Source organism: Cylas formicarius, unplaced genomic scaffold, assembly GCF_029955315.1.
Source record: "Cylas formicarius isolate icCylForm1 unplaced genomic scaffold, icCylForm1.1 PGA_scaffold_7__23_contigs__length_41026272, whole genome shotgun sequence".
Taxonomy (NCBI): domain Eukaryota; kingdom Metazoa; phylum Arthropoda; class Insecta; order Coleoptera; family Brentidae; genus Cylas; species Cylas formicarius.
In genome coordinates, this window is record NW_026844352.1 from 11,806,003 (window position 1) to 11,821,889 (window position 15,887).

General features: G+C 32.6%; 2 protein-coding genes across 3 annotated transcripts; one reads left to right on the top strand and one right to left on the bottom strand.

Moving 5' to 3' along the window:
• Nucleotides 1-278: 278 nt before the first annotated feature.
• On the top strand, nt 279-13,485 carry LOC132704561 (ATP-dependent DNA helicase DDX11). Of its 2 annotated transcripts, XM_060674632.1 has the most exons (11): nt 285-667; nt 726-1,169; nt 1,221-1,387; nt 1,437-1,954; nt 2,007-2,134; nt 2,188-2,508; nt 2,564-2,764; nt 12,596-12,833; nt 12,893-13,023; nt 13,076-13,291; nt 13,348-13,485. In XM_060674632.1, exons 1-11 carry the CDS (start codon nt 518-520, stop codon nt 13,375-13,377), a joined length of 2,544 nt encoding a protein of 847 aa, XP_060530615.1. In that variant the 5' UTR covers nt 285-517; the 3' UTR covers nt 13,378-13,485. The 2 variants fall into 2 exon arrangements, 1 of the variants encoding a protein (XP_060530615.1); XR_009619293.1 differs by lacking the exons at nt 13,076-13,291; nt 13,348-13,485 and adding an exon at nt 8,178-8,280 and having other exon boundaries at nt 279-667.
• On the bottom strand, nt 13,370-15,551 carry LOC132704562 (tRNA pseudouridine(38/39) synthase). The gene is made up of 9 exons (XM_060674633.1): nt 15,006-15,551; nt 14,832-14,956; nt 14,582-14,783; nt 14,319-14,531; nt 14,118-14,265; nt 13,919-14,066; nt 13,728-13,871; nt 13,542-13,678; nt 13,370-13,484 (listed from the first exon to the last, which is right to left on the bottom strand). Exons 1-9 carry the CDS (start codon nt 15,078-15,080, stop codon nt 13,420-13,422), a joined length of 1,257 nt encoding a protein of 418 aa, XP_060530616.1. The 5' UTR covers nt 15,081-15,551; the 3' UTR covers nt 13,370-13,419.
• Nucleotides 15,552-15,887: the final 336 nt, after the last annotated feature.

The window sequence follows — 15,887 nt, forward strand, 5'->3', positions numbered from 1 at the left end:
GCACCCTGGCGCAACGAGTTTTTGCCAATATATCATATATGTATATACTCTGAATATTGGGAATTCATTCCAAGGCAATAAGTTTCCCAGGAATGTAAGTTTCTATTACAGAACAATGTAACTAATACCAATTCTTTGGATTGAGATGGTCGTAGTACGTCATATACCGTACGCGCTCTGCTAAACACGGGATGTCTTTTCCTGTTGCCAACCAGACTGCAAACAAAAAGGAGTGCCCTGGTGCAGCGTTCTTAGGTTTTTGGCCACACGCGAACAAAAAGATTATTAGCATATAAAAACCAAAATGCCTTAGATTGTTTTGTACTAGAAATTTAACTTTTATGAAATTTATAGCATTAAAAACAGAAAAAACTATCCATAAAGAACGTTTTCTATCCTATACTGTGGGCCCATGATCGCAGTGCCAAGGATATTTTCTCTCTATCCTTTGCTGCTGATTGTGGCGGGATTTTGATTTAGGATGTGTATGGTTAGAAAATATAGAATTTAAAGGAAAATGAATAATACAAATTGTGAAAAATTGTCGAGCCCGTCTGAATTCCCTTTTCCGTTTCAGCCATACGATATTCAATTAAAATTTATGCAAAACATTTACGATACTGTGGAACGGGGTAATTTGGGAATTTTCGAGAGCCCCACCGGAACCGTAAGTTTGAAAAAATGTTGGAAAAATTGGTTATAATCGTTTTCCTGACTATTTTAAGGGAAAATCTTTAAGTATTATTTGTGGAGTATTAAAATGGTTAGAAGACCACAACCATTCACAGATGGAGACATTGTCAAACAACATTGAATCTCTAGAATTAGAGAAAGCAAAACTCGCTGAGGACTCGAAAGACTGGTTTACATCGCAAACTAGAGCAATGGAAATTTCTCAAAAATTGGATTTATTGAAGTGTGAGGCAAACAAGAGACTCGAATACAATAAAAAAATTGAAGATATAAGAAAATGTGGTGAAAAAAACAAAGTCAAAATATTTAAAGCTCGAAAGGCAAATATAGGAAAGGATACAGAAGACTCAGGACACATTACAGAATTGGAAGACAATGACATTTTATTACTGGACGAATTAACAAGTCAAAATGATAATATAAGTGATGATGAATCTCACAATGAAGAGGAGAAATTTACATATAAACCTACCAAAGTAAGGTGTTTATGATCAAAATATCATGTTCAAACTGTTTGTTTTTTAAAGATTCTTATAGCAAGCAGAACACATTCACAATTATCTCAGTTTATTGGAGAAATAAAAAAGTCTCCATTTGCTCAACGGGTCCGCATCACATCTCTGGCATCAAGGCAAAACTATTGTATCAATCCCTGTGTCAGACAACTAAAAAATATGTCGTTGATTAATGAGAAGTAAGTAATATTTTATTAAAGATATTAGGATTTCTTATTTTGATGTTAGGTGTTTAGACTTACAGAAGAAAACATCAAAAATGTCTAAAATTGATGATTCTGAACGTAAAACATTGAAAAAACAAAAGCTATCAAATTGCCAGTGTCCATATTTTAAATGCGCGGCCATTGAAGAATTGCGTGATTGGAGCCTGACTGGAGTACATGATATTGAAGACTTGGTTCAGGCAGGCAAGGAGTTAAAGGCTTGTCCATACTATGCCAGTCGAAAAGCTGCCGAAGATTCTGAAATAGTTTTGATGCCCTACAATACATTACTACATAAGCCCACTCGAGAAGCAAGCGGAATTGATTTAAAAAACAATGTGGTCATTATAGATGAAGCTCATAATCTGCTGGAAGCATTAACTCAAATGCATAGTTCAGATTTGACTTACCTACAACTTTATCACTCATTAAATCAGTTAAAGAACTATAAACAAAAATATTGCACATTATTTTCTGCTGCCAGTTTGTTAAAAATTAACCAATTAATATTTGTGGTCAATAAACTTTATCAGATGTTAGGTAAGTTCCTACAGATGAAAATGGACCAAACATCCCTTAAGTTTTTTTGCAGAAAAAGAGGTCAAAGAAGATGTCACCGAAATCAGTACCCTGGAAAACTTTGTTTTCACAGCTGGAGTTGGGAATTATAACATATTTGATCTAATAAAATTTTGTAAGGAAAGTAGACTATCTCAAAAGGTTAGTATTAGATTCGCTGGATATCTTTAAAAGTTTAAAGTTTTCATTTTTAGATAAGATCTTATATTATTAAATACCCGATAAATGAAGAAATTGCAAAAAACAAATCAAAAAAAGGTATCACAAACTTTTTGCAGAGTATAGAAAATAAAAAATGTTCTATAAATCAGCAAAAAAAACTGGTTGATCCTGTTCCAAATTTGGTAGGAACCCCATTGATACATGTAATATCTTTCTTGGAATCATTGACATACTCATGTCATGATGGTCGAATTCTACTTTCAATAAGACGCAACAAGCAGGAGAATAGAATGCAATTTTTGCTGCTGAATCCTGCTTCTCTTATCAGCGATTTTATTAGAGATGCCAGATCGGTATGTGACTTTGTTCGGGAATTTCGTAAGTTAATGTGAGGGTCAAAATCTGCAGGTCATTGTAGCCGGAGGGACAATGAAACCAAATTCTGAGTTTAGGGATCAATTATTTATCAATGCAGGGGCCCAATCCAATAGAATTGTGGAGTTTTCATGTGACCATATAATTCCGGCTAATAATATCCTGCCTATAATTTTAACAAATGGAGCAAATCAAGAAGATTTACTGTTTAATTACACCAACAGAATGTCTATGGTAAGCAGTCTAATTTTCGAAAAAGTTTATTCTTTATTGTTTCTTTCATCTGAACATTTCTGTTATCATACGTTTTTATAGTATTTTTAATCTGGAAATGACATTTTTTTTATAAACAAATTTATTAACTTAAATTATGTTCTTTGTATTAAATTTCTTAGGTGGTCAGGAAAAAATTTCGTCAGCAATTCGGGATGTGAAAAAAAATCAATCTTTTTACTCACATTTTACTTTGGTAGAGAAGAATGAGAATGGTAGAGAATTATTAAATCAATCCCTGTCTTTAATTACATTGTTCTCGGTATGTCTTTGTTACTTTGGCTTTTTTTGTTCACCTTAAGATGATATTTGTGTGTATATATATATATATATATATATATATATATATATATATATATATATATATATATATATATATATATATATATATATATATATATATATATATATATATATATATATATACGATGACACTATATTCCGGGATATCATCCGTTCGCTTGTTGAACTCCGACTGGAATCCTGCAGACGTTTCGCCAAGCAGTGAAGATGCCAAGTGAGATTTTGGCGAAACGTCTGCAGGATTCCAGTCGGAGTTCAACAAGCGAACGGATGATATCCCGGAATATAGTGTCATCGTATATATATATATATATATATATATATATATATATATATATATATATATATATATATATATATATATATATATATATATATATATATATATATATATATATATATATATATATATATATATATATATATATATATATATATATATATATATATATATATTTATATATACATCCCGCTATTTTCCGAGCGTCCTTTCATGGATCCGTCTCTGAGCGTCCAGTATCATTTTCTTCAAGATCCCTACTTTAACAAGTGAATATTTTGAAGTTTTATAAACGAGATGGCGTTGAGTTTCCTTAGGACAGATTTTACGAAGATAATTTTTGTGAAGTTTTATGATACTTATATGTCGGCGTCCTTTTATAGAGGTACCTTGCTAGCGTCCAATATACACGGGAAAACTTTTACATTTCAGCATCCTAGCGTCCGTATGTATATTTTTCATTTATTGGGCAGATTTCTGAGCGTCCGAGCAACGTTGCCCGATTGATTGTGTATTAAAGTACATATAAATAGATATGGTCTTTAGAACACGCTTCTCCTTTTTAACATGACGGTGCACAGTCGAGCGGGTATAAGGCGATTCATGTTTTCGCTATATTTTGAAAAATGTTTTGTTGCTAACTGTTTTATTTTTTATTGTATTATTTTTTTTTGTAGATTTGGTAGTTTTTAAAGCTCTTTGCTAAACTTAATTTCTTTGTGTAGATGTTTTCTTTAACACGTCGCCCGATTTTGGAAAGTAATTCTTGAATTTTTTGATTCTTGAATATGTTTGCCAGAAATATTGCACATGTATTTACGTTAGCCAGGCGCTGCTTGGACATAAACCTAACCAATAATAATAATAATTGAAAGCAAATACTATTATTAATTTTTCAAAGAAACTTCCACAGGCTACTGTAATACTTTCTACAAAACTTCTGGTTTCCTCCTGCGCCGGTTTTTGCTGAGTCGAACTTGCTGACGTTTCGCCAATCTTCCTGTTGGCTTCTTCAGGGATTGAGTGAAACTGGCTCGCATTTTACTCTGTACCTGTATATATATTGTTTGAGGGGGGCGGAGCTAAATGAGGGGCATGAACACCGTCTCGGATCACTGATTCCCATGTTGGTGACCGGTAAAGACCAGAGTCGCGGTTAAGATTCTTTGGTTGTTTAGAGATTTGTTTGATTACATACAAGAATTCGCCAACAGCTGATGAATTTATTTGTCTTAGTCGTAAGGCTCTTTCGTGTTCTTTGAGCCTAGTTGATATTTTTCGTCCGGTTTCTCCAATGTATTCTTTGCCGCATATGTAACCCAGAAGTTTTGTAAAAAGTAAATACTAATATTTAAATATTATTTTTTTAAATTGTTTACTAAGTTCTTGACAGTTGACTTATTTGCAGATCAATAAATTATGGTACCAAACTAAGAAAAACTGTTAATTTAGAAATTATGTAATATAATTTCAACTGGCCAACTGAGGCAATATTACTGTGTTGTTTGTGCTTAATGTTGGTCTAAAATGGGCCGATGTTAGTTATTTGGAGTAATTAGAAGTTACTATTTTAGTTTAATTAAAAAAAATTATAAAGAACACAGACAACTGCGATGAAAACGGCATTCGTTACTCGTTAAAATTAACATTTTCTTCAGAAGGCTATTTACAAATCTTCTAGATCCCTTCTGCATCTTTTGTTTATAAATAAAGTTAGCTGACGTTTCACCAATCATCCTGATGGCTTCCTCAGAGCTTAAGTGAAGCTTGCTCACATTCTATTCTGAACTCACTGATATACTGTTTGAGAGAGGCGGAGCTACAAGAGTGACATGAACATTGTCTCGGATTTCCATATTGTTGAAAATCAGAGTCGCGGTTAAGATTGTTTGGTTGTTTAGAGATTTCTATTAATTTTCGGATATTTCCCTGGTAGAAGAATCGATTACATTGATTAATTTTTAATTTGATCGAATGAGATTTTGGTGTCATTATTGTTTTCGGCAACTGCTTATTTGTCATAGTCGTATATTTTTTGTTCTGTTTCTCTGGTTAGTTTTGACATAGCTCTTTCAGATATATTGCAATTCGGGAATCTGGAATCAAACATATTCAACCAAATTGAAAAATGCTTGTCTGGAACATATTTTTCTTGTAACGGTCAAATTTATGAACAGGACCAGCTGTGAGATCTCCAGAATGGTTGGCGAAACGTCAGAAAGTTCGATTTATCAACTACCGACGCAGGTAGAATGCAGAATATTTGTAAATAGTCTTACATTATTCTGTGAAAGTTTCCTTTAAAAAAAAATCTTCAGAAATCTTTGCTAAACAAGTTTGATAAACGCCATATTAGTTTATTTGGCACGAATGGAGCGAGTGCTTAATAAATGAGTGAAAGAAGAAGTTTACTATATGCGTGTACCTTGACCATCAGAATCGACAAACCAAAGCACTGGCTAATATATCACCGGAAATATCCGCAGTGGCTCGCAGCCCTACGTAACGTCTTTAAGCCACACTGTATAATGCGTATTTTAGAGCAGGAATGTAAAAGGGGGATTTTTTTAAATCAATTTGGGAAAAAATTTAGATGATATCCAAGGAACTAAAGAGACACTTTTTATCCCGAGGCAAAACTTTATAGAGAATATGTCGAAAATCACCTAAAAAGATACTTTATTTCAGAGGTTCATTGTTAGGATTTAAGTTTAGGTACATTAAAAAAAGTAATATATGAAAATATTGTTCAGTGGCAGTGGTGATACATTATTGTACTTTACTTTTCATCCCTCACATTCCTTGTTTAACTTCATTTTTATTTATATCTTAGGCACAATGAAGAAAAATAACTATTAAAAAGAACACTTTTATCGAATAACTTTTATCAAAGTTCATTTCAAAATAATAATTCTTACTAAAAAATGTTACTTTTCACATTTATTTTGGTTTGATTAAAAGCAAAAGTCAACAATTTAAATCGTTCAATAAAATAGTTCTTATATGTTGCGCACTTTAATAGGCGACCTATTAATATTAATGAAATATTATTAGACGATAAAATCAAAATATTTTATTACCTAATTATTTAGATAAGTATTTAGCAAATGATATTTTAATTTGCAAATTCCAACAACTTCTTTTCCTATTGCATTAAACAACCATTTATGTTCAATATTTCTATAATATAAATATTTATATTCGATATTTTTAATATTTCGAACACCGTTCTAAATAGCATTTAGCAGAAATTATCGGAAGAAAGTAATAAATCTAAAAATGTGCCCAAAAATTAAAAAAGATTCAGAAGTTATTGCATAGTATTCGCATATAAAAAACCAAAACTTGTTGGTGCCATTTTGTTTAATTAAAACATTTTAATAATGTTGCTTCATGGATCTGAAGATTATATAATGCAATAATAATAAAATAATCGAAAAATAGCAATTTGTGCAACTAAATAAAAAATAAATTTTTTTTTAAGTGATCGAGGATGGCTCGGTTGGTAAGTCGTTAGACCTGCCAACTCGACTTGCAGTAGAAGTTGTTGGTTCGATTCCCACCTGGAGTCTTGGGTGTTGTTATTGCGTTTGTTGTCCGACTTTAACGACTGACTTCAATCTAGTCAGGCTTCTAAGTAAAGACAGACGCGAGTTCATTGAATTAAGGTAAAAAAAAATGCAATCGGCGGACAAATAGTTGAAAAAAGAATAACTTTATGCAATGAGCGGATTTTCTCACGAAGAGAGCAAGCGAAACAAAAGAGTTTGGCGACGTGTCACAGAATGTTGTTTTAAATTCTAATATCATATAAAGCGTACGGCATTGGCAACAGGATACAAATATGATTTTTGTAAATTTTGAATTCTTTACCACACATTTCGAAAATAAACTTTTATTAATTATTTAATTTTTTAATAAAAAAAAAAGTCTTGTGCATTGGTGTTACGTTTACGTTAATTCCAACTTAGCCTACTTCCGAATTCGTGGTAAAAAAATAAAATTCTTTATTTCCACCGTCTCTACATGCTCGAACTACGGAGCGCCAATCGAGTTCATTCAATATGAAAAACAAAACAACTAGGCGAAGCAGAGCCGTTACCCCAAAATTTCGCGCCAGTCTGCAAAAGTTAATAGTGACAGTGTTGCCACGTAACAAAGACGCAGAGGACGCCTGGAAATCGACGAGCTGAAAGTAGAATATATCTTGTAAAATATACAGAGACTGGGTCTCGCGCCTCTACCGGGTATACAGCTGAACTAACAATATACAAAAAAAATCAGTTTACTAAGATCGTAGCGTCTTTGTGAAAATTTTAATTTAGACTACTTAGATCTTGTTTATACCGTTTCTATAGCGCTGCATCCGGGCGTCCATATATGGACGCCCGGTTGTAGACGGACGCTCGGAAAATAGCAAATTGTTAATGTACGGACGCTTGAAAGATAGTGGGATATATATATATATATATATATATATATATATATATATATATATATATATATATATATATATATACAAAAATATAAAAATATATATAATATATAATATAAAGTAACAAAGACATACCGAGAACAATGTAATTAAAGACAGGGATTGATTGGCTTGTCACGCGTAACATTAGCCTACAAAAAGCACCGTCATTAAAATTTCAAATAATATAATAATTATAGTTATATTTTTGTGCCGTTCGCTTACTTTCAACAAGCAACATGAGTTCCATTGGCACTGGTGTAAGTACATATATGAATATCCGTTTTCTATTGTTTGTATTTAATCACTCTTTTTAGTATGATTTATCTGCTTCCCAATTTTCTCCCGATGGACGAGTTTTTCAAGTTGAGTACGCTATGAAAGCAGTAGAAAATAGTGGTACAGTGATTGGACTGAAAGGTAGTGATGGGGTTGTGTTAGCTGCTGAAAAGTTAATCCTGTCAAAATTACATGAACCCAGCATATATATATATATATATATATATATATATATATATATATATATATATATATATATATATATATATATATATATATATATATATATATATATATATATATATATATATATATATATATATATATATATATATATATATATATATATATATATATATATATATATATATATTCACTTATTGATTCATTGATTGATTGATTGATTGATGGAAAAATGTGATGCCACTATATTCCGGGATATCATCCGTTTGCTTGTTGAACTCCGACTGGAATCCTGCAGACGTTTCGCCAAAATCTCACTTGGCATCTTTACTACTTGGCGAAACGTCTGCAGGATTCCAGTCGGAGTTCAACAAGCGAACGGATGATATCCCGGAATATAGTGTCATCGTATATATATATATATATATATATATATATATATATATATATATATATATATATATATATATATATATATATATATATATATATATATATATATATATATATATATATATATATATATATATATATATATATATATATATATATATATATATATATATGATGACACTATATTCCGGGATATCATCCGTTCGCTCGTTGAACTCCGACTGGAATCCTGCATCCGACTGGAATCCTGCAAATCTTGCATCCGACTGGAATCCTGCAGACGTTTCGCCAAAATCTCACTTGGCATCTTCAATGCTCGCGCTCCGAAAACACTTCGAACACTCGAAGTGTTTTCGGAGCGCGAGCATTGAAGATGCCAAGTGAGATTTTGGCGAAACGTCTGCAGGATTCCAGTCGGATGCAAGATTTGCAGGATTCCAGTCGGATGCAGGATTCCAGTCGGAGTTCAACGAGCGAACGGATGATATCCCGGAATATAGTGTCATCACATTTTTCCATCCGTGAATCAATACGTGAGAATATATATATATATATATATATATATATATATATATATATATATATATATATATATATATATATATATATATATATATATATATATATATATATATATATATATATACAAAAATATCATCTTAAGGTGAACAAAAAAAGCCAAAGTAACAAAGACATACCGAGAACAATGTAATTAAAGACAGGGATTGATTTAATAATTCTCTACCATTCTCATTCTCATTTAGACTTTTGGGTCAGACTTAATAACAATTTAAATTTAAAATTTAAAACAAACAACAACAAAATTAGTGTTGCATTACTGAAAGCACATGATGTTTTTTACTTTTGATATTTCGGCCATGTCAATAGCTTTTCTCAAAAAAAATTTTATACGTAACATACTGCAAACAAAATAAAAAAAAAGTTGGACGTGACACACATAAATGACATAGTATAAACAATCACATTTTAAAAATCGATTGTTTTTGGTTTTCTGTTTTCTATCTCCTCAAAGTAATCACAACAATTGCTTTATTGTTGATCTCCTTTTTGTAGTTTTGGTTTCGATAAATATAGGTAGATTCTAATATTTCTCCTTTTTTTACATTATGTTCGGCTTTTAGTAGTTCGACACCGTCAAAACGGAATTTATGGTTTTGCTTGTCTTTGTCTATTGATAGGGCAGTTGATTTATCATATTTATGACTTTTTATTCGGTTTTCAAGATATTGGATGGTTTGACCAAATTACTTCCTTTGTTTAGTGGTCTCTTTTGTTTGAGTTTAGAAAATGCTTGAGATATTAGATTGTAATAGAGATATAGATGAGATGAGATATTAGATTGGAATATTTACTTCACTTAAGAACCGTTCACCCTTGTAAAATCTCTGTTTATTCTTCTAGTTTGATTTCTTTTTTTATAGGTCCTTCAAAAACCACTAAAACCTGATATTTGTTATGGCTATTAGGGATTTATTTAAGAACGAATTCTTATTCAGGACAGTGAAACATAATGTCTTGGTGCCTTTTTTGAAAGATCAATCCAACAAAAAAAAAGTTATAAAAATCAACCATAATCACAGATTTTACAACGATATTTCAAACACCCTGTATTGAAACATGATAGAAATTGGGATAGTTGGGTTCTAAGTACTCCTCAATAAGAATTCATTGCCAATTTATTTTTGTTAAAATTCCTATTAGTACTTCTTTCGACCCTCTCTTTTGTTACATAACATTAAGTTGAAGAAATAAGCAAAACAAGATTGCTTTCGCGAAATCGTCGCTGGGCGGGGCGAGTTCGTAACGCGTCAAGCCAAGTAGCTTTCTATTTCAAAAAGAATCTCCTTCGCGTTTTCTTGTCCTAGAGTTAGGCATTATTTTTCTATCGTGCTACTGTGGACCACTATGGAACTTTCGCAACATCTATGTACTTTTGTTTTGCATGCACGCTGTATAAAGTGGCTTTCACGTCTCACCCAACTTCAAAGTCATGGCATACTTTGATAAATATGAAAATTTGTACAAGTAATAGCGATTTCCAATGATATTTCTTCAAATATCTCGAGCACCCTGTATGATAGACGAAACCTGAAACTCTCTGTCGACATAATTTACTATACTGTTTAAACCAAATTATCCTGTTTTCATATGCATTTCTTTAAATATCTCGAGCAGCGTACGTGATAGACGAAAACCGTAAATACAGAAATTGTACCTCTTGATGCGGTCTATAATACCATCTGAACCAATTAGCCATATTTTTTACGAATTTTGATTTACTAATAATAATTTACTGTTTGAAAGAACAATTTTCAGAGACTTTTAGATGCCCACAATCGAAAAACCCTGTATATAATTGAAAAAATACCTGAAATGTTATAGCATTAGATCTTCCGCGTCTGCTGGTTAAATAATTTTGCCGATCACGCTAATAGTTTTGGAGAAAATATTTTCTGTTGGAAAACAAAATAACAAAAAAAAAATCAAAAATTAAAAAAAAAATACTTTTTGGCATTTGATTGCGCCCAACAAGTGTTTAAGTGTGAGTTGGGACTTCTACCTCTCTGCCAAATCTGAAGTTGGTAGCTGCAAATTTCGAGCACCTATTACGTTTTTGAATATTGTGCAGAATGTCGCGAACGCCGTGTAGAATAGCTAAAAGCCTTAAATACAAAAGTTTTAGATGTCTGAATGACAGTCTTCTAGTTATGGCGGGTACACTCTGTACATTTTTGAAAATTACGAACAATAAAAGTTTATAGAATTAGATCTCCCGGATCTTCTGGTTCAAAAATTTCGTCGATCACTTAAGTGGTTTTGAGAAATGATTTTTTTCCTGGACCCTTTCAAACGTGAAAAATACTTTCCGACCCCTCAATCCCCTCATTTTCAGTAGGTTCCATCAGAGGACCAAAAGCTTACCAAACTTGAAGTTGATAGCTTCAAATTTCAGACAATTATCGTGCATAGAATATGTGCAAAAGACAGTCGAAAATCGCGAAAAAAAGATGAATGCCGGAGTCAGATCGTGGCCATTTTTTATAGACTTGTGGCTCGCGGAGGATTAAAAAGGACATAGATCTCAATTTTGCAGCTTAAACGGTTCCAAAATTATTCCAGAAAAACCAAAAGATGAGAACCGAGAACGGACAATAGACAAAAACACTTTTTTTTTCGACGTTGATTCGTTCTGCACCAATAGCGGTGCGGTAGGACATATCGTTACCGAGATCTCGAGTTTAGTGAGGAGCCTATATACTTTTGAAAAGGATAGATTTCATCGATTTTTCGAAAGAAACAAGGTTTTAGTGCATTTTCCAACAAAAAAAAAACAAAAAAACGGTTCTTAAGTGGGACACACTGTATATAAATTTATCAAACAGGTTTTCGTTTTTTTTACTAACAGCTAATAGTTCAAAACTTTAAACCAAACATCGATTTTTCGAACAAGGTTTTAGTGCATTTTCCAACAAAAAAAAAAACAAAAAAACGGTTCTTAAGTGGGACACACTGTATATAAATTTATCAAACAGGTATTCGTTTTTTTTACTAACAGCTAATAGTTCAAAACTTTAAACCAAACAATAGAGATTCGCAAATCCCCGCCAGAAACTGCCTTAATGATCATATTTTGCTTTTTACAAAACTTCTGGATTCCTCCTGCGTCGGTTTTTGCTTAGTCGAAATTGCTGTCACTCTAGTTTCAGTCAAGCTCTGAAGAAGCCAACAGGATGATTGGCGAAACGTCACCAATTTCGACTAAGCAAAAACCGACGCAGGAGGAATCCAGAAGTTTTGTAAAAAGCATTACAGTAGCCTGTGGAAGTTTCTTTGAAAAATTATGATCATATTTTGTTAGGGTCCAGCACTGCAAGACATTTTATTACAAGCATGCAAATTCGTCAAAGGTGGGATAGTAGTATTTTTTCCTTCGTATATGTACGAAAATTGGGTTTGGGAGCAAATGAAGAATCTAAATTTTAGAAGGCCATTGTTTAGGGAACCCCAGAACGCGGAACAAGTAGAATCGGTTTTGGATAAATATGCCAGAACAATTAAAAAATCCACAAGTGGCGCCATAATGTTTAGTGTTGTAGGTAGGTGAATCGTCAGGGTGGCAGGAAATTATCAATTATTAAGTTTAAATTGTTTTTAGGAGGTAAACTAAGTGAAGGATTAAACTTTAGTGACGATCTAGGACGGTGCATTATAGTGGTTGGTTTGCCATACGCTAACATCATGGCTGCAGATTTAAAGGAAAAAATGTTATATCTTGATAAACAACAGGTTTAATTAAGTAGGTTATTAGTGGCTGAGGGTTCCATCTATTTTATTCTAGGGGCAAGGTGCTGGACAGGATTTTTATGAAAATCTCTGTATGAAATCAGTTAACCAGTGTATAGGTCGATCTGTAAGACATATAAATGACTACGCCACTGTTTTACTTTTAGATCACCGATATAATAAACCGACCAAGAAAAACGCACTGCCTGATTGGATTAAAAGGTCTTTAAAAGTTTGCAATTTTCAAGAGGCATTTGCAAACATTGGAAAAGTAGGTGTTAACTTTTATGTTGCATTTATGGCGGTTTTAATTATATATATTTTTAGTTTTTTACAGCAAAAACGCAAGCAATATAAAAACCATTTATTTAAATAGCATATAACTTACAAAAAATAAAATCAATTTTGTATGATCTCAATCCGATTCCTTTTCGAATAGTGTTTTATTTTAGTTTCTAGGCTGTCTGAAAGTGAAATAGAATTGTATATATTTCTTTCTGAATATATTGTATTTTATTTACCACATCGTTGCCTTTTTAGTACTGGAATGTATTTTTTAACCTTTACTCCACTCAACAAGTGCTGACTTAAATTCTGAGGGGATTCCTTGGGAAAATAGTCATTTAGATTACTTATCATGTCTTTCACCATGTTCCCTCTGGACATTAAAGTTTAAAATAATTTCACTAATGTCAATACTACCTTACTTTATGGTATGAAATAACCAAGTCCTGTTTAGTTTTTCTATTATACATTTCAAATTGTTTTCTTTATAAATCCAGTGAATGCTGTCATATTCACATAAGAATAAATTTAAAGGAACTTCATTAGCCATGGTGTACTCGGGCTTACTACAATAATAATAAAAGTACCAAAAAAAAAAAAGACAGGAATCTACCTTGGATTTTGTTCAACATCCAATAATTCCTTCACAAGAGAAAATGACTCTTTATCACCACCAATTAAAAATAATATGCCCATCATGTATCTAATTTGGTGCCACAAAAAAGCATTGCCGCTTATAATTGCAACATAAAGTGAATATTCTAAAAATGATTAATATATGTAATACTAGCTTTCCTTGATCTCAATCTTACCATCTTCACTATCAGTATTAATAAAGGGTTCTATCCTAAAATCCAAAACATTTCTTACAAATTTTATAACGCCATTGCCAACATCCATTTTACAAAAATTTCTAAAATCATGGGTACCAACGAAATCTTTACAGGCTATTCTCATTTTCTAAAATAAAATTCCAACCTGACCCTTGTAATGCATTAAAAAGCAACAACTACCTCAATATCTAAGTTGCCCTTTGGAAAATAATATTTGTAAGTTCTGCTTTTGCAGTCAAATCGAGAACTGAAAGATTGATCTGTCGCAGACCATGCTATGCACTGTATATTTACAGGCAAAACTCTGTTCAAAATTTTGCAATAATCAATTTCATTATCCAGGTTATTTTCATCCCCTTTGGACAATCTGCTTCTCACTTTGATTGATACAACCTGGAAAATATTTTCATTATTTTATTTCCCAAATATCCAAGCCGCCGCACCTGCCCAAATGAACTGACCCCTTTATCAGTTCTGCCGCTTCTGTGATAATTGGATGACTCTCTATTTTGAATCAGACATGTTTTAATAAGGGCTTCAAACAGGTGATATTCTATAGTATTTGTTGTATCTTCCTGTACCGTGAAACCTTGATAATCCCAACCAAGGTACAATATTCTCAATAAAATATGCCTAAAATTACACCTAAAAGACAGGATATAGTCAGCTGATTTAATTGTTATATTTTTTTACTTTGAGAAATCAAAAGGTTTATGAAATTTCCTTTCCTCCAATTTGACTGTAGGTTTACCTTTTGCCAATATATTTTGCAATTGTAGATTATGTGCTTGTAGAACCTGAATTTTCTGAATTAGTTCCTAAAATATCCATAAAACTTTAAATGGAAGAGTCATGTTCACAACATACTTCTCTAGAGAGCTTTTCCAAATCTTTATCTCCAGCAAACTTTGAATGTTTTTTTATTTGAATAGTCGTCTCCATTTTGCTTAAAGCGTGATACAAATTTTATTTGTTTTATTTATGATGTACTTCAATTCAATTCAATTCAATGATGCGTTTGACAGAAAACTGTTGGGCACGACTACCAGGATTGTGATGTTCAAGTTCAAGTTCAAGTATGCGTTTCACAAAAAAATGTTGGGCTCGACTGCTAGGATCATTCGCCCATTGCCGACTTCCGTCGAGGATTTTCGCTTCTGGTAAATGACCACCACGTACAAAGAAGAAAAATAACCAATAATTTGCTCAGCTAGCAAAAAACGATTCTGACCGATACCAAAAAAATCGGCTTCCCATCCGGGCCCATCCGGCCTCCATACCGGCGTGAACAGGGAAAAACGACGGGGCCGACGACGATTATCACTTTAAAACATGCACTGAACACTAAAAACACTAAGTCCACACAGTGGAAACCGATATCAAAGTTTTGAGGACGAATACAAGGGATTCTGTCGGGAGCGAACGGAGGTTAAACCGCCGCGTGCAATGCTCCACCACAGAATCCTCGGATTGTGATGTACTTTGAATATAACTAAACTGTTTCTTTGTGTTAATTACTTCTATAAGCCAATTCTACATAAGGTCATTCGGCCAATTTAGCACAATAGGTAACTATAGTACAGTATTCCTAAAACATACCTTCATAAATATTATCTCATACGGGAAATCCGTATCTGGCCCGGGTACCACCGTGAATACAAGAAATCCGGAAACCTAGCAATAAACCATACAAATCCATAAACATCACTACAAAATTGTCTTTTTTGGCAGAGTCTTGGGCTGTCTACC